Source organism: Calidris pugnax, unplaced genomic scaffold (assembly GCF_001431845.1).
Source record: "Calidris pugnax isolate Ruff unplaced genomic scaffold, ASM143184v1 scaffold42, whole genome shotgun sequence".
In the NCBI taxonomy this organism is placed as follows: Eukaryota; Metazoa; Chordata; class Aves; order Charadriiformes; family Scolopacidae; genus Calidris; species Calidris pugnax.
The window spans coordinates 6,752,648-6,776,812 of NW_015090920.1; the positions used below are offsets into that span (position 1 = coordinate 6,752,648).

Sequence of the window (24,165 nt, forward strand, 5' to 3'; positions counted from 1 at the left end):
AAAGTCCTAATTATTTTAAAATTTGTTTCACAGTTTGTTTTTTTAGTGATGTATAGGTAATGTTTTATGTGTGATTTTGATTTTTAAATTTTTTTTCCTTAAAAGGGAATCTGGAGCCCTCGGAAAATACCTAACCCAGACTATTTTGAAGATATTCACCCATTCAAGATGACCACTGTCAGTGCCATTGGTTTAGAACTCTGGTCTATGACATCTGATATCTACTTTGATAACTTCATTATATGCTCAGAAAAAGAAGTAGCAGATCGTTGGGCAGCAGATGGCTGGGGCTTGAAGAAATTAGTAGCAAGTGCTAACGAGGTACAAACTTTATTGTGTTCTTGAGAGCCAAAAGTGAGGAAGGTGTGCTGTTGGAAGAGTTTTCTGTCAATTAATGCTGACAGAATATTAATTTGTTTACAATTAATAGTTTTGCTGAGTAACTATGATAGTTTGTTTTTTTTTTTTTCCTTGTAGTTTTGGCTTTTTGCCTTACCCACATCAATAACCTCTTGATATTAAATGGTACAACCTTTTACTTAAACACCTAGAAATTGGCTTTATTACAGTTAGTGAGTCTTCCGCTGTTCACAGGGTTACTAGAAGTTTAGTACTTACATAGCAAATGGAAGCTGAGTTAGTTACACACTAAGACTTCTTTTTTTTCTTCCCATTCCCTTTCCCTGTTCTTAGATCTTTCCCTCCCATGAGGAATGGATAAGTAGTCATGTGGGGTTTTTTCTGCTTAATAGTTTTAGGCCATATTGCGCAGCTCTGAAAATAGCGCAAGTTTGTTTATGGAGCTGCATCTGTTCTTGGGTTTCTTTGTGTACATCCACATTTTTATTTTGCTTGCATATTGTACTTGTCCAGCAGCCACAGTCTTGTCTAGTTCTCCTTCCTATGCTGTAGGATGAATTTGTCCTGACATACGGGATTGTGAGCCCCTCTAGTGGCTGTTTTTACTGACTACAGTTCCTTTCTGACAGTCTTTTTTTTTAGAGTGGGAAGCACAGGCCTTCAGTTGTGGGAAGGAAATGATGGGTTGGTGGCAAATGTGGCCAATTCCTGACAGCTGCTGCTTGTCACAGTATGAGCAAGTAGCAACACCGTATTTGCCCATGCAATTTGGGAAGCCACCTCCTCCTACAACCTTGCCCTTTTCAGAAACGTTTGGTTTTATGTCTGGACCTGTGTTTGTATTTGTACACACAATAGCAAAAAATATTCCCCCAAGTCCCCTCACTCCACCAGGTCTCTCAGACTTCCTACCTTAGTTGCTGAGACACTGTTTCCAGAGGTCTGACTGGACCAGGCACTTGCCTGCCTACCTCTACTGTTGAAGTCAGAACTGGGCTGGGAGGACAATTTACTCCCTGAATAATTGGCTGCAAAGGAGAGAACCTTGTAGTACAGCTGGAGCAAGACATTGCTCTTCAGGAGCATTGCTCTGAGGCTCTTGATGAGCTCTGAGGAGCTTTCAGCTGAGGTGGTACAGCATGGGGAAAAGTACAGTAGCTGGGAGGGTGTCCTGGTCTGAGGTGGTAGTTTGTAGTAACAGGCTTTCCTTCTTAGCCCCTGCTAATTATTTACAATCTGTCAAGTTGTTACTTTACTAATACTGACATCCAATATTGTTTTAGTTATTAAAAAGCAAAGGTAATGAAAGGGTTTCTTTGGGCAACATAAAGCTTAAAATATATACAGTACACTTTATAAACTTAAGGATGTGTTGAGAGGGATGTTAATGCAATTATCTTTTTTTCTTTTTTTTTTTAATTGTTTTTAATATAGCCTGGTATGTTTCGGCAGCTGGTGACTGCTGCAGAAGACCACCCATGGCTCTGGGTTCTTTACATCCTGACTTTAGCTCTCCCTGTTGGTCTAGGTGTGTTGTTCTGCTGGCCGGCAAAGGTTAGAGAAATTTCCTATATTTTTATTTGGTTTTATTCTTAATACTTTATTTGAAAACTCTTAGCGTCTGTTCAACAATAGCCACTTTTAATGTGCCATTGATATTACTTATCTTACAGTAGCTGTTGTGCTTAGTTCTGAAGTTGTATTTAAATGTAAATAGATTTTTAATTTGTTGTAGAAAACAGATGAAGATATTGACTTCAAAAAAACTGATATGTCTAAGCCAATTATGAAGGGAGAACTAAAACAAGAGAGAGAGGACTTAGATGATGATGAAATAGAATTAGAAGAAGAAAAAGAAAACGAAGATACTGCTGAAGATGGTAAGATGAGCAAGCCAGCCTGCGGTTTGATTAAACAGAAAGAGATCAATAGGAGTAGTTCATGGATTGCATTGCCAATAATTACAAGCAGTTATATTAGAATATGCAAAACCTGTCTTGCTCTGAGTCTTTTTTTCTTTGACACTCCCCAGTGCATGACATTCCATGGATAATAGCTCTTTGACAAACACAAGCAGAAAATAAGGCTCTCCTCGCTATATTTTTTGCTTTCAAGAAACTAACATGCTTCTGATGGTCTTTTTATGTTTGTAGACAGAGATGTATATTTTCTCCCTTCCAAATATTTCATCTATTGAACACATATGAATGGTTCAGATATATGTACCTGAAGTGATTAACGTCACATTGTTGTCTTTTAATATGTGTCTGGAATAGCTTTAAGTCTTTACCATAAGTCTTTCTTATGTGGGAGGGTTGTACCTTGAGCTATTCCATTGATCACTGATTTTAGTAACTCTTGCTAAAGCCTGAAGAAGGAGTAGACTTGAAATAAATACTGAAGCCTGCTGCTTCCTTTGCGTTGCTTTCTACCAAGGCATTGTGTGCCCACACAGGTCTGTCCTGCTGCCCCAAGGGTGGAGTCAATGATTCAGTAGGTCAACTGTACTTTGGCATCCAAGGATAAAATAGTCTTGTGTTACTGTACCAAAGATTACTGGTACTATTCAACTATGGCTTTGTTCTGTTGGTGTTTTCCCCAAGTCTATAGTAATGAACAAAAAGCAAATCGCTTAACTTGTAGTGCATTATCTTCACTTCCATGAGAAAATCCTGAGCCTCAGACCTCCACAATGTTCTGCCTCTTACTTAACTTTTCTTGGTAGGAACAAAGAAAGTGACAAGTGACTGACAAGGAAAGTTAGAAACGTAGCAGACATTCATGGTTTGTGTGTTTTGGTGGTTTGTTTTTGTTTGATTGTTTTTTTTCCTTAGTACTGACATCACTTTGTGTTACTGACTGAAACTTTGTGATTTTGTCTGTGTCTGAACTGTGATTTATGGGCAGTGATGGCTTCTGCCTGGATGATCTAAAAGCTTACTCAGCATCTGATGGTCCCGTGCCAGTACTTACAGAATCGAGTACATTGTTGGTGTACATTTCCACAAAAGTGGAAATCAAAACAGCTGGGTGCATGGCCCCCTTCACAAAATATGCAGAATATAGGGAGCTGGTTACCCTAGAAGGGCAACCTGTGTGCTGATCAGAGAGCAGCCTAGAGTTGGCAATATTTGGTGCGTGCACTGCTCTTCAGTGCAGTGACACAACCTCAATAAGAAAGTATAAACTGCCTCTGTCTTAGTCTGTTGTTTGTCCAGGGAATTCTGGAGAGTAAAAAGTTATTTTATTTTTTTTTTTACTTCTTTTTTTTCCTCTCCAGACCCTGTCAGTTCAAAGGTCTATCTGACTCCAGGTCTCACAGAGAGCTTACTGTTGTGAATAGTTTATTCTAGTGTAGTGCGAGGTGGCCGTACTGCGAGTCACCAGGTCTCACAGAGAGCTTACTGCTCCTTGTGAATAGTTTTATCCTAGTGTAGTGCGAGGTGGCCGTACTGCGAGTGAGCTGAGGGGAGTACAGTGCTTTTCTGACTAGTTTCTGCATTGCAATAATGCATAAAAAGGGGATAAGCACACAGCTACTTAACCCTCAACCCAAAACTGTATGCCCAAAGAATTCCCTGCTGAAAAGAGAAGTTCCCTGAGCATGTAGGTGTCCCCAGTGGTGGATGACTCGTTACTAAAATATTGTACTTTGGCTAAATTCTGACTTAGTAGATTTTGGATACCTAAGTTGTTCAGTTTTGGACCCCGGTATCAAAATGGTCTAATACAATACTTGGATTTAAGTATTAAGGTTGTCATTTTAGTCTGTCACTTACAAGTCTGAAGAACTTACATGCTATTCCCTGCTGAAAAGAGAAGTTCCCTGAGCATGTAGGTGTCCCCAGTGGTGGATGACTCGTTACTAAAATATTGTACTTTGGCTAAATTCTGACTTAGTAGATTTTGGATACCTAAGTTGTTCAGTTTTGGACCCCGGTATCAAAATGGTCTAATACAATACTTGGATTTAAGTATTAAGGTTGTCATTTTAGTCTGTCACTTACAAGTCTGAAGAACTTACATGCTATTGTAAAAAGAAGCTAGGCTAAACCTGTTAAAATTGGTTATTATATCCAACAGTGCTCAATTTATGCTAATTCATGAGAATTTTACTCTCAATCATAGAGATGTTTTCATGAGTTACTATAAACAAGTAGTTCATTCAAAGACTAAAATTGGCTTCTCTTCCTTACTAGTGTGAATGCATATAGTGCATTTTTAATATAGTTCTGATTACAAAGTAAAATTAATTTCTTCCACAGAAGATGAGCGTGAAGGTGGTGAAGATATTGATGATGATGAAGACGAAAATGAAGTTGCAGATGAAAGTCAAGAAGAAGGTGATAAGTCAAATCAATCTGGTTCAGAAGATGAGGTAAGTTTGGGGTTTTTTTTCCTCTGTTTTCTCCTTGCCCTTGTCCAACATGGCACTTCTAACTAAGCCCAGTTACACTGGAACAGGTTGCCCAGAGAAGCTGTGGTTTTTTTCTCTGTTTTCTCCTTGCCCTTGTCCAATATGGCACTTCTAACTAAGCCCAGTTACCTGCAAGAGTTTTTCTTCTGTTGAGCCATAAAACAAATAATGAAGTGGGGATGTGTTTTTATTTGTGTTTGACACCTCAAATGCTCTGCGTAGGTTTGTGAAACATCTCTTCCTATGTAATTTTGGCTATAAGATGATATTTATTGTAAAACACAGGTATAGTTTAGAAGTGATCCTGCAGGTCTCTGAAAATGAAACATTTTTTCAAGAGTGTAGTTTTTAACAGGTTGTGAAATGAATTGCAAGTCTTGAAAATTTGAGTGCTGCAGTAGAGGTCAGTCTCTTTTTATGATGCTACTTAATTGACGGAACAGGTTGCCCAGAGAAGCTGTGGCAGCCCCATCCCTGGAGGGGTTCAAGGCCAGGCTGGATGGGGCTTTGAGCAACCTGGTCTGGTGGGAGGTGTCCCTGCCCATGGCAGGGGGGTTGGAACTCAATGATCTTCCAACTCTAACCATTCCATGATTCTATGTGCTTCTAACCAAATTGCTTAACAGTAAGACATTGAACAACATTAAGCTTTCAATTTCTTTTTTTTTTTTTTTAATTCCAAAATAAGGTTTTAAGCTAAATGACCATACTGGTTTTGAATCTAGCACCTGCACTTTCATTTGTTCTTGTACAGATTAATCCAGTCACCAGATCTTCTAACCAAATAGCTTAACAGTAAGACATTGAAAACCATGAAGCTTTCTATTTTATTTTATTTTTAATTCCAAAATAAGGTTTTAAGCTAAATGACCATACTGGTTTTGAATCTAGCACCTGCACTTTCATTTGTTCTTGTACAGATTAATCCAGTCACCAGATAATCTAGAAAATGTTTTTCAGAAAAATAACATGGTAGAATAGAATTTGTGTGTGCTTTTCTTGCTCATCAACTCCTTATTATCCTTTCAGTGAAGAAAACTGGTCGGTCTGAAACACTTTAGATCCACCCATAGTATTTGTGTTGATCATCTTGTGCTTGGCACTCCCTAAATGAGTCCCTTCCCAGATTGGGGGAGTTATTTAATGTGATGTTAACTCCTTTATGTGTAAAACTCCTCTAGGAAGCTGTACCTTGCATGAGGTTGCATTGTTTCAGCTCTGAAATTCTTCATTAACTACCCCTTATTAAATAACTTCCTCTTGTTCCTGTAAGAATTTTTTTTTCCTTGTACACCTACCTAGGAGTAGAGTATCTGATGAACCCCATTAAGATGCCCATGAATCTTTGTGAAAATAATAAGATGATCTCAATGCCTTTGCCGCTACAGGGGTATCACAATGAGGTTTTGGCTTGCTCTTCTCTGGGTGTTTTCAGGGCGTACAAGTTTCTGGCCTAGAATTGGCTCGTTGACCTACTTGGGAGATGTCGTGCACACCTTGTTGTCGCTCGGGTTGTGCCGCATTCTGTGAGCTGCTCCTTCTGCACGAGGTGCCTGCCATTAGGTGGTGCAGGAAAGGGAGGAAGCAGTGTGTTTTCTGAGAGAGGAGTTCATGGAAGGGCTTTGCATGTGCCTCTAAGCTAATTGCTTTGAAACGGAGAAAAACACATCTGATTTAAGAGCAGTTTGTTCTACTCATAGCTGTCCAAAGGTGGCAGTTAGAATGTTTTAAACGCTTCTTGCTTAAGGAAGGGAAATTAGAATTAGCATAAGATGCACTTTAAGGAAGTCGCTAGATTAATTAAAAAGTCACTGCTTTTAAACCAGTGAGTAAGTGGGCAAACTCAAATTTCTGACGTCAGTTTAGATGTACTGTTCTCTCCCTTCTGAACATCGAAAGGAAAGGTCTTCTACCCATTTGATTTATTGTTAGATCAGTATTGTGGGGAAAAAGAATGTCCTATCATTTAAGCGTTGCTTTCAGTGATAATATGATTGGGAGGAGCACTTTAAGGAAGTCGCTAGATTAATTAAAAAGTCACTGCTTTTAAACCAGTGAGTAAGTGGGCAAACTCAAATTTCTGACGTCAGTTTAGATGTACTGTTCTCTCCCTTCTGAATATAGGAAGGAAAGGTCTTCTACCCATTTGATTTATTGTTAGATTAGTATCATGGGGAAAAAGAATGTCCTATCATTTAAGTGTTGCTTTCAGTGATAATATGATTGGGAGGAGGAGTAAAGTAACATGCCAGCTTCAATAATTAAATTAGAATGGGTTTAAAATTGTAATTCTGAATAATTTTTTTTACTTTTTTAGTAAGTGGGCAAACTCAAATTTCTGACGTCAGTTTAGATGTACTGTTCTCTCCCTTCTGAATATAGGAAGGAAAGGTCTTCTACCCATTTGATTTATTGTTAGATTAGTATCATGGGGAAAAAGAATGTCCTATCATTTAAGTGTTGCTTTCAGTGATAATATGATTGGGAGGAGGAGTAAAGTAACATGCCAGCTTCAGACTTTAAGGAAGTTGCTAAATTCATTAAAAAGTCACTGCTTTTAAACCAGTGAGTAAGTGGGCAAACTCAAATTTCTGACGTCAGTTTAGATGTACTGTTCTCTCCCTTCTGAATATAGGAAGGAAAGGTCTTCTACCCATTTGATTTATTGTTAGATTAGTATCATGGGGAAAAAGAATGTCCTATCATTTAAGTGTTGCTTTCAGTGATAATATGATTGGGAGGAGGAGTAAAGTAACATGCCAGCTTCAATAATTAAATTAGAATGGGTTTAAAATTGTAATTCTGAATAATTTTTTTTACTTTTTTTTATTTTTCAGATGAAAGAAGCTGATGAAAGCACAGGTTCTGGAGATGGCCCACTGAAATCAGTGCGCAAAAGAAGAGTACGGAAGGACTGAGTTACTTTGAGCTGTATTTGTAGTTCTAGATAATAGTAACTTTGGGGATGCCATTTCAATGCGCCTGACAGCATGCAAGTTCCTGAGATTTGAAGGAAAAAGGGGGACTCGTTGCTCCTCAACCTCCTCTTACTTTTCAGATGAAAGAAGCTGATGAAAGCACAGGTTCTGGAGATGGCCCACTGAAATCGGTGCGCAAAAGAAGAGTACGGAAGGACTGAGTTACTTTGAGCTGTATTTGTAGTTCTAGATAATAGTAACTTTGGGGATGCCACTTCAGTGCGCCTGACAGCATGCAAGTTCCTGAGATTTGAAGGAAAAAAGGGGACTCATTGCTCCTCAACCTCCTCTTTTAATTCTCTAACCTCTTTTAACCCTCCCAAACTTCGTTGATTCCCTTTTTTAAAGGAGAAATATTATCTGTGAGGAGGTAGCTGATGTTTTGGATTCAGAGTAAAAGCGAAACTACAAGTTGGCCAACTGATTTTAAGGTGAAGATGCCTAGAAATTAGTATTAGTTGGAGATAAACTTAATTTAAATATTTTTTAAAAACATGAGTAAATGATAATATTTTTGCAGCTCTGGCACAAAATTAGCTGTTGACACTTTTCAGCTAAAAGAGGATGATAGTAAAGATGTAGCATCTATAGCAGTTCCCATTGCTGAGAGAAAAGGTATTTTTTTCTGTGCGGAGCTAAATGCAATAATTGTTTTTGTAAGATGATTTTAGTGCTAGCAACAATTTCTATTGTAAATTATTTATTTTAGTTCATCTTGTTACATGGGTGGTCACCTGTTCACTTTAGACTTCGGTTACAGTAATTTATTTTTAAGAGATATTTTAAAATAGAATATGCATAGAACAAGTGGTAATTGATGTGACTTGTTTTACTTTTGAATGCAGGTACAAATCTGCAGGAGTGAGATACAGATGACTTTTTCAAACTTTTATAGTTCTCATGTTCCAAGCCAGAGTGGTATAACCTCTGTTTATAGAATACTTGCTAAGTGTACATTGCCTCCTAAAAATATTTAATAATTCTTGCTTAACATGAAATTTATTAATATAGATAAGAATTTTTGATGGATTAAGTTTTTTACAGATGTGAGTAACTGGGCATTCTCATAATATAGTTTAAATAAAATGCATATTGTAAAAGAAACTTTGTTTTGTTCAAGTTCAGCTGTATTTTAAAAGAAACAATAAAACTGCAGTCACCAGAAACCTCTTGCTGCCTATAGTATTAGTAGGATGTAAAATGCTAGTAAAAGCAGTGATACATTAAATACAAGTAGAAATACATTAATTCATAAGGTACCTAAGGGATTTCCTTGTGCCTGACAAGATGTTAGTTCATCTAAAAAAATAAGTATTTTCACAACAAATCAGGTCAGCAAAGAGTTGGTGAAGTCTTGAACAAACGAATGCTCAATCAACCCTAATGAAGAAGCCAGTCTCTTGAAGTTTTTGCGTTGAAGCGTTCAAAAGTTAATTATATTGGACTATTTTGTGTGAACTACACGGAAAGACCTCTTTGGTTAGTTTTGGGGGGGTTTGGGTTTGTTAGTGTTTTTTTTAAAGTTAAATGCAAGTTCCCTCTTCTTTATTTAGGGTCTACAGGCAAAACGTAAGAAGTGAAGACTCCAGATTCCTCCTCCTGCCTGTGACTTTCCAAGCAATAGATGGTTGTTACCGGTGCAGTATCTTGCCAGTAGCAGCTACTGAGAGCTGTCAGGGAGCACTTTGGTACTCTCTTTGAATGAATATTGTCTGAGCCTGGTAAAAGTCCTTTAGAATTGCTCCAGCATTTGGTTTTGGGGATGGTTTTGGTTTGTTTGGGGTTGGTGATAGAGTTACTCCAGGAACTGGTCACCCCACGGGGGATGCTAGTCCTCCCTTATGGTTTTGAACTTAAGGGTCCTATAAGGTCTTGATTAATGTGACATCAACATCTTTGCTTGTACCTCACTTCAGTAAATAAGGAGCCGTTTATTAGGGGTAAAATGGTCTCAAGAGTGCTCGTTGCAGTAATACTGACTCTGCAAGACCCATCTCACTTCAATACTGACTTAATGACTCCCATTACCTGGAAGCTGGAGGCAGAAGACATCCTTCTGCACATCAGCTTACTTGGATCTAGCCTCATGCTGGTAATTAGGGGAGAAGCATCAGGGCTTTGTGGATTTCAGACTCTGGATCTAGAAAGCCAGAGGGAATGCCCTTCCATTGCCGCTTGATTCAGATTTCACCTGCAGTTCCTGCTCATAGTCCTTTTATATCTGAACAGGTATTTCAGGAAAAATACTCGATCTTGTTATCATGGCTGCTTTAAAGTGCTTTGAAATTAACAAACTAATGGAAATCCAGTTCCAGGACGCCTTGCTGTTAAAACTGTCAGTCATCTCTGGAACTCCACCAGCAGCAGAACTCCACAGCCTGCACTCCCACCAGCTACATCGTAGCTTCCTAAAAGCGGTCATAATGAGGACACCAAATCCCAGACGGAGAATTTTCATTATTCAGGGAAAGCTAAGGACCACTGAGGCCTTTTTATTTAATTACAACTGAAGCTACTCCCCAGTTAGGCTCTACCTTCAGGAAGCTACGATGAAGTAATAATTCTGGCTTCTGTCTAATAGAGCGCTCACTACCTGTGTAGCAAAAGGTAAAGTCTCATCTATTTTAACTTGGCTTAAAGTTCTCCTGGGTGAAGAGGTGCAAGTTTCAGCTTTGACAGCACTCAGTGCAGTCTACCAATCCTTTCCCTTTAGCCAGAAAAATATACAGAATTGTAAAATTCATGGGTGAAAATACCAAGCGGGTCAGGAACTGGAAGCTTGCTGAAAATAAATTAACCAACCCAGGTTTAATCTTAATATTTGCTAATTACCTCTGGTTTTTCAGACACTTCAGCTTTGTAGAAACAATTAAGACGATGGCAAACCTGACTACTTTTCCACCTTTTGACTACAGACAGTTATGAGATGGCTTAGGGTTTACAAATGTTGAACCAAACTCATCGAGACAAATCAAAAGTTTTTATTTAGTGTAAAGTCAGAAATACAACATCTTTAAAATGTTCATAAGTTAAATGAAGGCCACAGTAGTGGGGATGTAAAATGGTCTATAGATGAAATGGTTATTATATACACACCGATGGATTAAAATATCACTATCCAATCTTACAATACAAACATGATTTTAAGATAACTTGATCTTGGGGAATAGCTGATGTCTAACAAGCGCATGCTGTTACCACTCCATCTCCTACAGTGCAGATGGAGATGTGCAGTGATGTGGCTTTAAAGCTAGGATGGCTGTAATGCAATGCAGTCTTTAGAAGTCAAGTGCTTAGTGTGATTGTTTTTTCTTTTTAATGCTCAAACCCTGGGCTAACCAAGTGATCTACTCTACCTGCTAGCACTTCTTGGATGAATTTAGAGTTCCAGATAGGCAGTAAAGTGAGAGTATAGTTCATAGATTAAAAATAAATTTGGATGTTTACAGCACCCCATGGCACAAATGGTATCAGCCACTTGTGCCTTGGTGGGTAAAACTTTTGTCATCACCAGGTTTCTTGACTCAAACTTGTAAACAGCCCTCGAGACCAAACTATCAGTGCTTTCTTTGCTGATGCTCCAGTGAGCAAATTCTCCCCATCATCTTAAATGGGGAGGAACTGGAGCCCTCACCTTTGGGAGCAGGAACCCTCGCGGTGCCAGCTGACACCTGGGACACAGCAGCACTTAACTGCCGAGAAACCTGGGGTTTGAGGGGGATTTATTCTACCGTTACAGCCAGTTCCTGTGGCTCTATTTTACAGAATTCATCACAGCAAGGTTGAAAAGACATTCTTGAACTAATGGTTTCCTTTTGTTAAAACGTAAAGTATACAATGGCTTCATTACTGAAGAGACAGAACTCACTTCTAGGTAACATCCATAAATAAGTCTGCAACGCTGCTGTATGGCAAGATGAAACATGCAACTGAGTACTGCTAAAATTATGTCGTTTGTTTCAGTTTCTGCTCTCCCTTAATACTGATTACATTAGACACTCTCCTGCCTCTACAGGAAGTGCTCAGACCCATAATCTGGGCTGAGCTCCTGGACAAAGCCTGCTCACCAACAGCCAAGGAAGTAAAAAACAGGGCACCTTGACACTAGGCGTTGCTCAGAGCAGCAGAGATTGGCGAGGCAAAAGCCACCTTTGTTCCACTGCAGTCTTCTGCCTTAGATGTTTCTGTGCAGCGCCTCAAGAGGTACTTCACAAGCTCAGGCTCTGGGGCAGGAAAACAGTTGCTCTAAGGCCTGAAGCAAAGACAAGTTTGGCACTTCAGGAGGAAAATTAAAAGGTGGCGACGAAAGACTTGTTCTCAGTTCCTCACTGCAAGTCCTTCACAAGGAGCGTGGGGAACGTTGCTGACCACCCGTTTCTGTAAAGCTTATTCCTCAGGTTTTTGTAAATAAAACCTCTTCATCTCACAACTGAAAAACTTCAGGAAGATGATACATCGTCATGCTGTGCCTGATCATTCTCTGAGGAAATTGGAAAGTGAAAATGGTCTGAGGTGTACATCTTACAAACTACACTCTGATACTGCATCGATTTGGTATTTCCCTGACACAAGTTGCTTATCCTTGTTCCTCTTCCCTTACCCTACCCCTTCCCAAAAAGTTTTAACTGTTTTTCTGTACACAAACCCTGCAAATAATGTCATATTGTTATTACTTCAGAGAAATTCTTAACCGGTTTATAGGTTTTTGTTTGAAGTTGCTTTGCAGAGCTATGAACAGCACTATACAGTAATCTAAATATACTGGAGGTGAAAAAGGTGATGATATTAGACGGATTATTTTTATCAAATAAGGTTTCAACACAATATTGTAACTATTATTTTGCTAGTCGAGAATGCTGCCCTAAGACCTCAAAGAGTGCCAACAGACTTTCGTTTAACCTGACAAACTGAATCCAGTTTTTAACAAAGATATGCCCATTTTTAAAACAAGTATTAAAGTTTAGTAAGTTTCTACACTACATTTGCACATTGCTTAATCTTAACAATACACAAACCTATGTCTCCTGTTCATGATAATGCTCTTAATTCTGTTTCTCACCAAAGTTTATGCTCTTCAGGTATCCGGTAAAGCCACAAACTAAGGTATTTTAGCTCATGTAGCCTATGCCAATTAAAACAAAAAAAGACAGCAGCAATACAATGACATCATCTGTGAGTCAACCCTTACTTCCTTTTGCTTTTTGTGTCAGTTGTTTGAAAAACACTAGACGCTGACATCAGATTTTCTATATACTGTCCGAGAACTTGGTTTTCTGATTTCAGTTTCAAGTTTTCTTCCTTAACAGCATCCACTCGTGCTGAGAGATCTGCGAAGGTGATAGTATAAGAAAAATATTAGACACTGTTGCATGCAATAATTAATACGTTCTATGTGCCTATATCAAACTATTCACATTTTAATGCGGGGAAACACTGCCATAAGGTACTACCTTATAGAACACTGTGCTACTCACAGGTTTTACCTAAAGCCCGTTTTTCCAATATTATTTTGTAGTACAGTACTCAGACAAACTTGTTATACAAACTTACTGTTAGTCTGTATCTTTATACGTTTATTGAATTTTTGAATTAAACTACTGCAAACTAAACTATTTGGAAACAAGAGGTCGGTGATGAGCAGACTCAAAGATGTATGTCAATTAATGAGTCTGGGAATGTTAACTGTACACCCATTCTGCTTGATGTGTGTTACAGGAGTTGAGCAAACATATTGCATAAAGAGGAAAAGAATAATAGTTCTGAGATCTCACTTAGGTACCTTCAACTGCATAAATGACATACTTCTGGACACTTTGACTAAGGTAGAGTAGAAGAGCGATGTTCTCTTATTCTGCTAATGACTCTGCTTGTAAAAAATCTGATGTGTCAAACTGCTAACCTTCAAGTGTGTGCTGCAGTTCCAAAACTTGATTAATAAGCCGTGTTTTCTCTTCTAATTCCACCTGATTCTCAGCCTCAACAGCTGCAATAAATCACAAGAGTTTTAATGCAACCTCTGCAACAGCTGGAAATTAATATATTAAATAGAAATAAATAAGAACAAAGAACAAGAACGTTAAGAACTTATACCATCCATGTCGGAATTCATCATGGCAGGACGGGCTCTTTCCACTTTTGATGAGAGTCTTCCTGACAGACGTTCTGCTTAAGGGGAAAAAAAAAATAGAGAAGGGAGGCTGAGGCTAGCGTTAACGAAACTGCCTTTATGTTTGAATTTTTAGGTGCTTTTTTTTTATCGAATTGGTGTGGAAAAGCCAGCACTGAGGCCTAAGCCAGAACAACATTTTTTGGACGTTCACTGATTATCATTGGCCTGTAAACACCATCCCGCAAGCGGCTGCGCTTCAGTCCACGGAGGATCTACATCGCTCCCTCAGGTATAACACAACCCTGTGCTTTGCTGATGCGACAGCTGCCTTCTGCCCACCGAGCCTTCTGGAAACAGCTATTAAAAGCCTCCACTTTCCCCTCAGAGCCACCTAATTCCCCTCATAATGTGCGTTCCCCCCCCACCCCGCGCTGCTGTCCTAGCCTTCTGGAAATAGCTATTAAAAGCCCCCACTTTCCCCTCAGAGCCACCCTAATTCCCCTCATAATGTGTGTGCCCCCCCCTCCTCCGCGCTGCTGTCAGGGGCCTGCAGGGCCGGGGCCCTGTCCGCTCCGGTTCCCCTCGCACTCCACCCGCCCACCGGGCCGGTGAACCGCAGGACCCTACCGCAGCTCCACCGCCCTTCGGGGCCCGTTAGCCGTGAACTTAAAGCATCCTTTCCGCTGAGGGGAGGGCGGGAAAAGCGTCGGGCAGCCCCCTCACGGGTGGGTTTAATCCCCTTAAACGCCGCCAAGTTGCGGGGTGAAACGGTGGAAGGAATTAGTAAGCGCTCCATCGAGTGAAGGGTCGACGTTTTTGCTGGTGAATTCGTGTTTATGGAGCCCTCAGCCCCCCCTGTGGTGTTCGGGGGAAGTTAGGAACAGGGTAGGTGTTCCCCCGGTGTGTATCTCTCTCAGGTTGGCAAAGCCTGAGGAACCTCTTTCTTCACCTAAAGGGTTATTAAAGATTGGCACAGGCTGCCCAGGTAAGTGGTGAGAATCACTATAGAATGGTTAGAGTTGGAAGGGACCTTAAAGGTCATCAAGTATTTTTTAACCTCTCAATCACATAAATGCTGATTAGATTGAATGCTGTTCAAGTTATGAAAACATATTTCGCGCGGGCCGCTGGCGCGCGGCTGAGGGGAGGCTGAGGGGAGGGCGGGAAAAGCGTCGGGCAGCCCCCTCACGGGTGGGTTTAATCCCCTTAAACGCCGCCAAGTTGCGGGGTGAAACGGTGGAAGGAATTAGTAAGCGCTCCATCGAGTGAAGGGTCGACGTTTTTGCTGGTGAATTCGTGTCCTCTCAGGTGGTAGCTGGGCTTTAGGAGCTTGTTAGTAACTCTCCTTGATTGCTGTTTATAAATGACAGGTGCTTCTCACCTTGTTATGGTCTTGCTTGCTGCATTTGTTATGTGGCAAGCCTGGCAATTAACAGGTTCTTGTAATTCTTTCTAGCAAGACAGTCTCCAGCTGTTTCCCTTTTCCAGTTTAAAATTGTCACCCCTTGTCCTATCACTGCACTCCCTGATAAAGAGTCCCTCCCCAGCTCTCCTGAAGGTCCCTTGTAGGTTCTCGAAGGGGTTATAAGGTTTCACCAGAGCCTTCTTTTCTCCAGGCTGAACAACTCCCTTGTAGGTTCTGGAAGGGGCTCTAAGGTTTCACCAGAGCTTTCTTTTCTACAGACTGAACAACCCCAACTGTCTCAGCCTGTCTTCATAGGAGAGGTGCTCCTATGGTCATCATCCCTGGAGGTATTTAAAAGACAGGTAGACGTGGTGCTGAGGGACATGGTTTAGTGGTGGTTTTTGGCAGTGTCGGGTTAACGGTTGGGCTCAATGATCTTAAAGGTCCCTTCCAGCCTCAATGATTCTAAGCTCAGAGAAACCCGAGTGTGCCTGTGGTTGCAGTGCACGGAGCTCTCAGGGAGAAGTCTCCCTGCCAAAGCCCAGCAGACTTCACCTGCTCTGGTTCAGCACCGTGTACACCTGGCCACACTGCTTCCACTCCAGCAGATGGATAAGCCTTCTGCACAGCAGTGTTCGGGCTAAGAAACCTCTGATTTAGCTCCTTGCTTCTGCATCTTACAGCATGAGAGATCACACCACACAGAAACCTAAGTAATTTTGCATAGTTGATCTCACCTAGTAGCTCAGTAGCTCCAAACCACCACTTCTCTTTCTGTCATCTTTCCCTGGTTCCCCAGAGGGAATAACCTTTGCTGCACAGGGTGCTTGCTCCCTTTGGACCTTGCAGGACAGTCTACAAGCTACAGTAAAAAGAACATGCAGGCCCTAAGCTAATTTTAGTGGCTTCACTGAAATGACTGCACTGTGTAAACTGTAGTATCTTTATAGGTACTATGTTTGAATCTTATGTTGCAGGATATGATATTCATATCATATCCCTATGTTGCAGGAATATGTCCGGTTATAAATAAATAATTTGGTGCTGCAGAGATACTCAGGAAGATAAAGGCATTTGAGAAGTGTGCCCTCTACTGTATTTTTAATGCACTTCAGAAGGTACGTATTTCTGATATCTACATCTTCTGTGTGCCTCCACAATATTATTAACATTGTGTTAATATATTTTTTAACCTCTCAATCACATAAATGCTGATTAGATTGAATGCTGTTCAAGTTATGAAAACATATTTTAGAGGCCTGCAGCCTGCTTGTACTGAAAAATGAGTCTGTTGATTTCAGTTCCATTAGCTGTTTTACTTAAAAGTGTATCACCTTCTCTACAAAAGGCATTTTTAACCCAGTAATGCTCCTTAATTCTTGCAAGCAGTCCTCTCAGGTGGTAGCTGGGCTTTAGGAGCTTGTTAGTAACTCTCCTTGATTGCTCTTTATACATGACAGGTGCTTCTCACCTTGTTATGATCTTGCTTGCTGCATTTGTTATGTGGCAAGCCTGGCAATTAACAGGTTCTTGTAATTCTTTCTAGCAAGACAGTCTCCAGCACTTTGATTAACAAGGAAAAAACATGGCCAGAGTCTGCAGGTGGATACAGATGGGTGGAGAGCTTGCTTACCTGGTGAAGGACTTGCTGTGTTTTATACTGGAATATGCAGGTAAGTCTTGGGGAAATGCACCTCTCTGCTGTAGAAATTCCACTTTGCTTACTGCATTGGGTTTGCAGTTTGTTGTCTAAACTTTAGAGGCCTGCAGTCTGTTTGTACTGGAAAATGAGTCTGTTGATTTCAGTTCCATTAGCTGTTTTACTTAAAAATGTATCACCTTCTCTACAAAAGGCCTTTTTCACTCAGTAATGCTCCTTAATTCTTGCAAGCAGTCACTTTGATTAACAAGGAAAAAACATGGCCAGAGTCTGCAGGTGGATACAGATGGGTGGAGAGCTTGCTTACCTGGTGAAGGACTTGCTGTGTTTTATACTGGAATATGCAGGTAAGTCTTGGGGAAATGCACCTCTCTGCTGTAGAAATTCCACTTTGCTTACTGCATTGGGTTTGCAGTTTGTTGTCTAAACTGTCCCAAAATGAGCAGTGGGAAAATCCTTCACATTAAGTTATGGGACAAAATGGAATCTAGACATATTGGCTGCTATGCTGTCGTAGTTGAATTGGAGTAGTAATTCCAAGAGTTGGTGGTTTACCACAAAATGGAATCTAGACATATTGGCTACTATGTTGTCGTAGTTGAATCAGAGTAGTAATTCCAAGAGTTGGTGGTTTACCTACTGTTTCCATTTTTTGTATGTGTACTGTTGAGGGTTCGTTGTGCTTTGCACGGTTGTGGTTTCTGGCTGTATTTTCTTTTAATTCTTAACTCTGAAATTTGAGCTTGAGCACCAGGCTGAAACTCCTTTTCAGAAGTTAAAGTGTGAGAGAGGTTTTTGGTTTTCCTTTAGAGAAAATTGTCTTTATCTGAGCCTCCACTGTTAGGGTGGCAGAGGGGCTGTCAGCAGGGAACAGATGGTGTCTTTAGTCTACATGGTGCTGTGTGTTACTAGATTAGTGTTAAAGAGTGGCACAGATGCTTCCTTAGGTTTGTACTGCAGCACTGGGTCTCACACAATGCATCTTCCTACTGCAAGTGCTTAATATGAACCCCTTTACCCCAGTATCTGAAATTGTACAAAGCTGGTCCATGCTCTGGGGCCCCAACACTTAGAAACTGTTTGTGTGTGACCTGGCTGTGGACTGCACAGACCAGGGACTGAAGGCTGCTGGATTGATGCTGCTGGGGGCAAATTCCACAGAGAGAGAATGCCTAGCTCATCTTGCTTTCCCTTAAAAAGGTTTGCCTTCCTCACCCTCCCTCTATTTTCCTGTGCAAGGAAGTCAACCTCAGGATTCTAAATATCTGATGCATTACTAGATTTAACAAACAAACAAACAAAAAGCCAAACCCAACATGCCACAGAAAAAAGCCCACAGCCTGAAGTATTTTTTGTGAGAAATCAACGAAACTAGCAGGTGCTTAGAATATCACATGACTTATCTATTTGCCTGTCAAATTCCTTACCTCACCTGTCTTACATTGGGTAATATATCATGAATTAAACTTGTGGACTTTAAATTTGAAGCTATAGGGATTTAGAGTATATCCCAAACAATAAGATTTCTTTTATAATGCAGAATGTGTCCCAGGGAAAGGATACCAATGTGTGTGTAGGGGGTACCAATAGTACCTTGCATTTCAGGGGTGTGCTTTGTGTCCCCTTTGACTGGAGAAGGCCAATTCAAGCCCTTGTATAACAATTCTTGCTTTTATCAGCTTGTAGTATTTTGTTAACTCTTGTGTTAGAAAGTGTCCTTTCTTTGCTCTTTACGTTGTTAGCAGGGAAAGTCTTGTCTGGGAACTGTTCCTAGAAGAACCTGAAACAGTCCTTCTGCAGGGATCTGGCAGTATATTTGCTTCTCTGTGGTTTCCCCACTCACTGAGAGGGTCAAAATTAATGGGGTAAATATGTGTAAGTGTGAGCAAATTGGTCAAGTTCACTATGTGGCTGTTTACTTTGAGTCTTTGGAATATGCAGTACAAGGCTGAGAGGCTGAGCACAACCAGTGTTCACAGAGCTTTTTTTTTAGTTTTGTTTACAAACCTACTGCTCCCTACTTTAGAGAATTTTCTTACCAAGAAAATTAAATAATATTCACAAATGCTGGAAGTTAATTGCTTTCTCCCAGGGAGCAGCATAACAACTCTGCAATTTAAAAGAAGAAATAAGAGGATTCTATTTGTTACTAGAAAATGCTTGGATGCTGCCCTAAGTAATGTTCTACTGTTTGGTTTATTAAACTGTTTTTACACTACAAACTAGATTAGTCGCTTCAGGTAAGTGGATTTTCTGACTAAAGAGTTATAAAGAGAGCTTGTAATTTTTAGCAGCGTGTCAGAGATCCTAAAGTCAAAACTTGACTTGGATGTAACTAAGAACAGTTGCTAATTCCTTTCTTTCTTACTAATTCATTTTCTATTTTCTAAGGCATTTGGTTAAAGCAGAGGAGAGATTCATAATATTGTCATGTATATTAAATGTATAGGAACATGTTTTACTTTACAAATGCAGTTATCTGTACTTACTTGCATACTAAGTTCCAATTAAGCTTTCCTAAAACTAGCTGATGTTGCTGGCAAAGAATTAATTTATTCAGCTTTACTGAAAAAGAGCATTTTTTGCTTAAAATAGCAACAATCTCCCTAGGATATAGAGCCGCCTTAATAGTTTACCTGAATGCATGTATGTATACAGTTACAAAACTGCAGGAGCTAATTTTGTTGCTCTGGACCTAGATTCTAATGACAAACATTTTCAGATGTTTTATTTCTTCAGCTCTGATGTACATCCTGTTTTTTCCATGGTACACAGTACAAACCAACAAGCCTTTCACTTCCTTTTTGGCAACGTTACAGGCGCTAGAGGCGCCTGCGTAAGCTCACTGATGACAGAGGGTTCACTGTTCACCACTAGAATAGAAATGTATTCTCCTTTTCACTAACACAAGAAGGTATTGTACATATTTCTGAGATTGCTATTTGAACTGTCCTGTTTTCTCCTGTAACTAATTATTGCCACAAAGAAAAAGACAAAAATGAACACAAAGGGCTTAATTCTTTTTTCCTTGCAAAGATTAACTCACAAGACCCTTTACATCAAATCTTCATCATTCTGTTTCTCTGTGGAAATTACAGACTCTGACAAGATTTCTTTTTCAAGTAATGTTGTTTTACACCAGAATTCTTTGCAATACTTGTTACTCCATCCAAGTAACCTCAAAAGGCTGTTGTAGCCTTGTGCACATCCTTGTGTAAATTTACAATTATAGGCTTCTGTCAAATGCAGAATGAGAATAGTTCTTAGTTTGCACTTTTTTCAACCAAATCAAACAAAATGAGGAGCTATTTTGGCTTACATTGGGCTAACTGTTGTTTGTGCATGTTTTGGTGCCTTGGGTCCTGAATGAGAATGGAGCCTCATCAGATGATTTAACCTGTGAGCATACAGTTGAGGGAAAAAAATTCAGCCTCTTTGGAAAGTCTACAAAAAGCAAATCATATCTTCTCTTTAACCCTAAAGAGGCCTGCCTTCTAACATCACTGTGTCCTATCTTTTGCAAGATGGTGCAGGAGTGCAAATGTTCTCATTTCTACTCTGGCTCCACAAAAATGTGTTTTTAAATAGACTGAGCAAGTGAAATCTCTGCAGCTTGAAAGTGTGAATACCAACATATATGACATTAATGTTGGCCTGTTAAGAGTTCGATCCTCTTTGAAATCATCAACTGTAGGTTTGCCACTAAATTTTGTAGAAGGACTTTTTAGCAAAATTCCATGAAGCTTTACTAATAACTTGCAGAAAGGTAAGAGTTTTTCATCTCATTAAGTTAGACTTAAAAATTTAGAGGTTTGTATCTGCTTTTTAAAAGGAGGGGTTTATGAGAGAAATGTAATCCTTAATGTTGGCTTTTTGGAAAGTGTATTAGAAAAAAGAGAGAATTTCTAGGTTCTTTACAATGAAGAAAGAGCGCCTTGATTTACTCATAGAGCATTGATCAGAAGAACGATACAGAAGTTTTTGCAGCTGTTAGGCATCATCTTACTGATTTGTTTAATTTTTGTTTAATTTCCCCTGTATTTTTGTTTGAGTAGGTAATTTTGAGAGAATTTTATCAATTGCTATGAGTTTCTAAATGAAAAGGTATTCCTTTCATTAAGGGTGAAAATATTTTCACTTTTGATATCGCTATTAAAATACTTATCAAGAAGTTTCTATCTTGCTACCATTTTGTGTTCATCTTGATTTACATGGAAGTGATCTATTTTAAATAGCTGTATACTTAACAAATAGAGAAATGCTGCTGTTTTGAAAGAGCCATAGCTATTAAATATTCATTCCTTGCGCTCAGTTAATGAGGCTCAGTAACCCCTGTTGCTTTACCACAGTGGCTTTTCACTGTACTAAAGAAACTTTGATATGAAGGCTGTATTCTGATTATGCTTTAGATTGTACATACATGTACCATGTTGTTCTACTCGTCTGTTTAGTATCTTTTCCAGTACATTTTAAGAAATGAGGGGAAAGCTTTATGCCATTACAAATGTACTAGAGTTTATTAAAACCAGTGCATTTTTGTGATCCTACTTAAAAATTTAATTATGGGACACTTGCTTCTAAAGCATTGGGTTGTCCTCAAGCAAAGTCCACTTATGATCTGTCTAGTTTCCTTATTCTTCACGTGAACTTGCTGTTATTCATCCTAAGCAATCTTTTTCTCTCTCACCATACAAAACTTTTATGTTATGCTCCCTGCTTTTCTGGAATTGATGTTTTCCAACCTTACAGTTAGAACTATAAGGCCCATTCTGTTTGTTAGCTTCTGTGCTCGAGTTGCTGTAATTAGTCTTAACTTCAACTGGGAGAGATAAGGAAGACTGTTTCCTACAAAGTATATGATAATCTCTTCCTGTTATAGGTTAGTTCTCTTTAGCCTCCAGTGTTGCCCTCCAGCAGAAGAAATGGACCATATCATGTTCACTGTGAATTTTACTGTATTCTCCCTCTATGCCTTCAAGTTAAAAGCTTGCCTGAAGATGTCACTTATTTTCAGTTACTCTGAATGTCTGTCTCTACCTCTGAGTGGCTGTCCCCACCTCTTCACTACTAGGGACAAAACTGTGATATTGGTTGCAGATCTTGTATAAAGAAGTCTTGCTTATGGTCCTCTTTGTGTTGTGAACATGAGGTTTCTCTGACCTTGGGTGTGTTACTGCAGTCAAGAGTCCAGTAAATGTGAAGTGTGCATCTTCTGAGGTGTGGTAGAGTCTTACTTACACTGTTGCTCAGCAGCTACTTTTATATCGGTGACATCTGTCAGGGCTTTGCATTAGCGAGTATACTTTGCTATCTAGTGTCAGTTGGTGCTTGAATGTGAGCACTTTTAACTTTGTGCCTCTGTTTTCTCATGTGTATTAACGTTTTCCAAGCTGCAAGGAAGCTGAGGTTAGAGTAGTAGAGGAGGCTAGCAGGTGTTTGCCTTCTAAAGAAAGCAACTTGACATCTTCCGAAAGACTAAACCAGCAAATTGGCAAAAACACCCATCCAGTGTTGTGGAGTCATCCCTAATTCAGCTACTTTTGGATGACTTGCAGAGACTAGACAATTTTGCCACTGTGGGGCCCCCCCTCATCTGTTCTTGCCACGGTATCAGCTGTGCAGCCAGTCGTGAAACAGGGACATAGGATACCTTTTCTGTACTCTTCTACACCTTGCTACAGGGAAAGAGTGAGATTCGGTGTCAGGAGAACCCTCCATTACTGCACAACTTGGGCCAAGGTCTGCCAATTTTATCTTATTGTAAATAGTTCGGGTCAACCACATCTTGATGTCTTTAGGCAATGTGCTGTATAAACAAAGTGTACTCAAAACATCCAGTTCAGCACCATCACACTAATATGAAATTCCTATAAAATTGTGTTCTAAAAATAGGATTAATGCCATGTGTTTTTTTTTTTTTTTTTTTACATAGGAGGTAAAGATAGCATGTACAATAACATTCTTTACTTTAAAAAAAAAAAAGGGGAGGGAGAATAGGACTTGTGTAATTCATTAACAAGCTATCCAGGTTCCTAGCTAGTGTAAATTAGCACAGCTCTAGGGCAGCCATGCTGACATGATCAAGTTGGTACTCTAGCTACACCCCTATAAATCATTTATTGTCAATTTGTATTAACTCACTCAGTTTTTCCCGTACATAGAACTATCCTACTTCCCATTCCAAATGTTTTTTTATTCCATAAGCTAGAATGGGGAGGGGGGCGGATGGCGGAGAGGGAAAGGGGGCAGAAGGCAGTCTTTGCTTTTGTAGTTTCTTTTAAAACAATTAAATGCTTAATAGCGGGGCTTTAAATGGATCAGCTTTTTTCCATTACCAATTAATTTGCATCACTTCATGTGAGCTCTCACTAGAATATGTCAAAGAGATTATTGTTCCATATTCCGGAGGAAAGGCCAGCATTATCTGTACTGTCTTGATACTAGTAACTACTGAATTAACATTTCTGTAACCTTTTCTTTCTAAACAGTGACAGGCTATGTGTGCTTGGATGACGAATATATATTCCCATATGCTATTATGTTAAAACTGTGGTAGCTTCCATACCCCCAAAATTCCAATTCCTCACTAATCGCAAGGTTTATTCAACTAAGTTTACTTGAGGGCATTCGCTAAAAATACATTATACCTGGTAATCGGGACCTACAGATTCATGTGCTCACCCGGTGCTATTATTCAGCCCGTGGAATTTGTATTCTAGCAGTAGATTACTGTAGCTTCTTACCTGAATCATCTGCCAAAGAAATGTTGGTGAAAGTGCCATCTTCCTCATCCAGAGATAATTCCATTTTCCTTCCTTTTTTCAAAGTTTTTGAGACGTGCATTAGGCATGGCAGTCGTCAGCCATTTTTCCGCGTGCACGTGACTTCTCTGGTTAAATCTTTAATGAGTCCGACACACAGGTGTTACCGGATACTCTTGGCAACTGCCCACGTCTTACTCGGTGTGGTATCTCAGCTGAACCTTGAGCTCTCTTCCGGAAATTGTTAAGCTAGAAGGTTTTTGAGTTCTAACTGCTTTGTCAGATACATGCTGAGCAAACACTGTTATTGCAGGCTCTTTCTGTGAAAGAGCTGTGTATTCACACAAAGACCTGGGTTTTTTTGTTGTTGTTCTTGGTTTTTCTCTGGGGCTGTGTATGATTTTTTTTTTTTTTTTTTTTTTTTGTCTGGGGGGGGTTTTTTGTAAAGAAAAAGGGGAAAAAAAATTAAAAGTTT

At 39.7% G+C, this 24,165-nt stretch overlaps 2 protein-coding genes across 6 annotated transcripts in view; one reads left to right on the forward strand and one right to left on the reverse strand.

The window, feature by feature from the left end:
- Positions 1-8,921, forward strand: part of CLGN (calmegin) — a 29,175-nt gene extending 20,254 nt beyond the window's left edge. For 4 of the 5 annotated variants that reach the window (XM_014950065.1, XM_014950066.1, XM_014950067.1 and 1 more), the window contains 5 exons: positions 106-321; positions 1,795-1,914; positions 2,096-2,240; positions 4,626-4,738; positions 7,615-7,820. In XM_014950065.1, coding sequence (XP_014805551.1) covers positions 106-321; positions 1,795-1,914; positions 2,096-2,240; positions 4,626-4,738; positions 7,615-7,695 — 675 coding nt within the window. In that variant the 3' untranslated portion in view covers positions 7,696-7,820. The other variant, XM_014950064.1, reaches the window with a different exon arrangement.
- A 1,794-nt stretch (positions 8,922-10,715) lies between these two features.
- On the reverse strand, positions 10,716-23,809 carry SCOC (short coiled-coil protein). Its single transcript, XM_014950071.1, has 4 exons — positions 23,673-23,809; positions 13,846-13,917; positions 13,655-13,738; positions 10,716-13,082 (listed from the first exon to the last, which is right to left on the reverse strand). Exons 1-4 carry the CDS (start codon positions 23,770-23,772, stop codon positions 12,940-12,942), a joined length of 399 nt encoding a protein of 132 aa, XP_014805557.1. The 5' UTR covers positions 23,773-23,809; the 3' UTR covers positions 10,716-12,939.
- Positions 23,810-24,165: the final 356 nt, after the last annotated feature.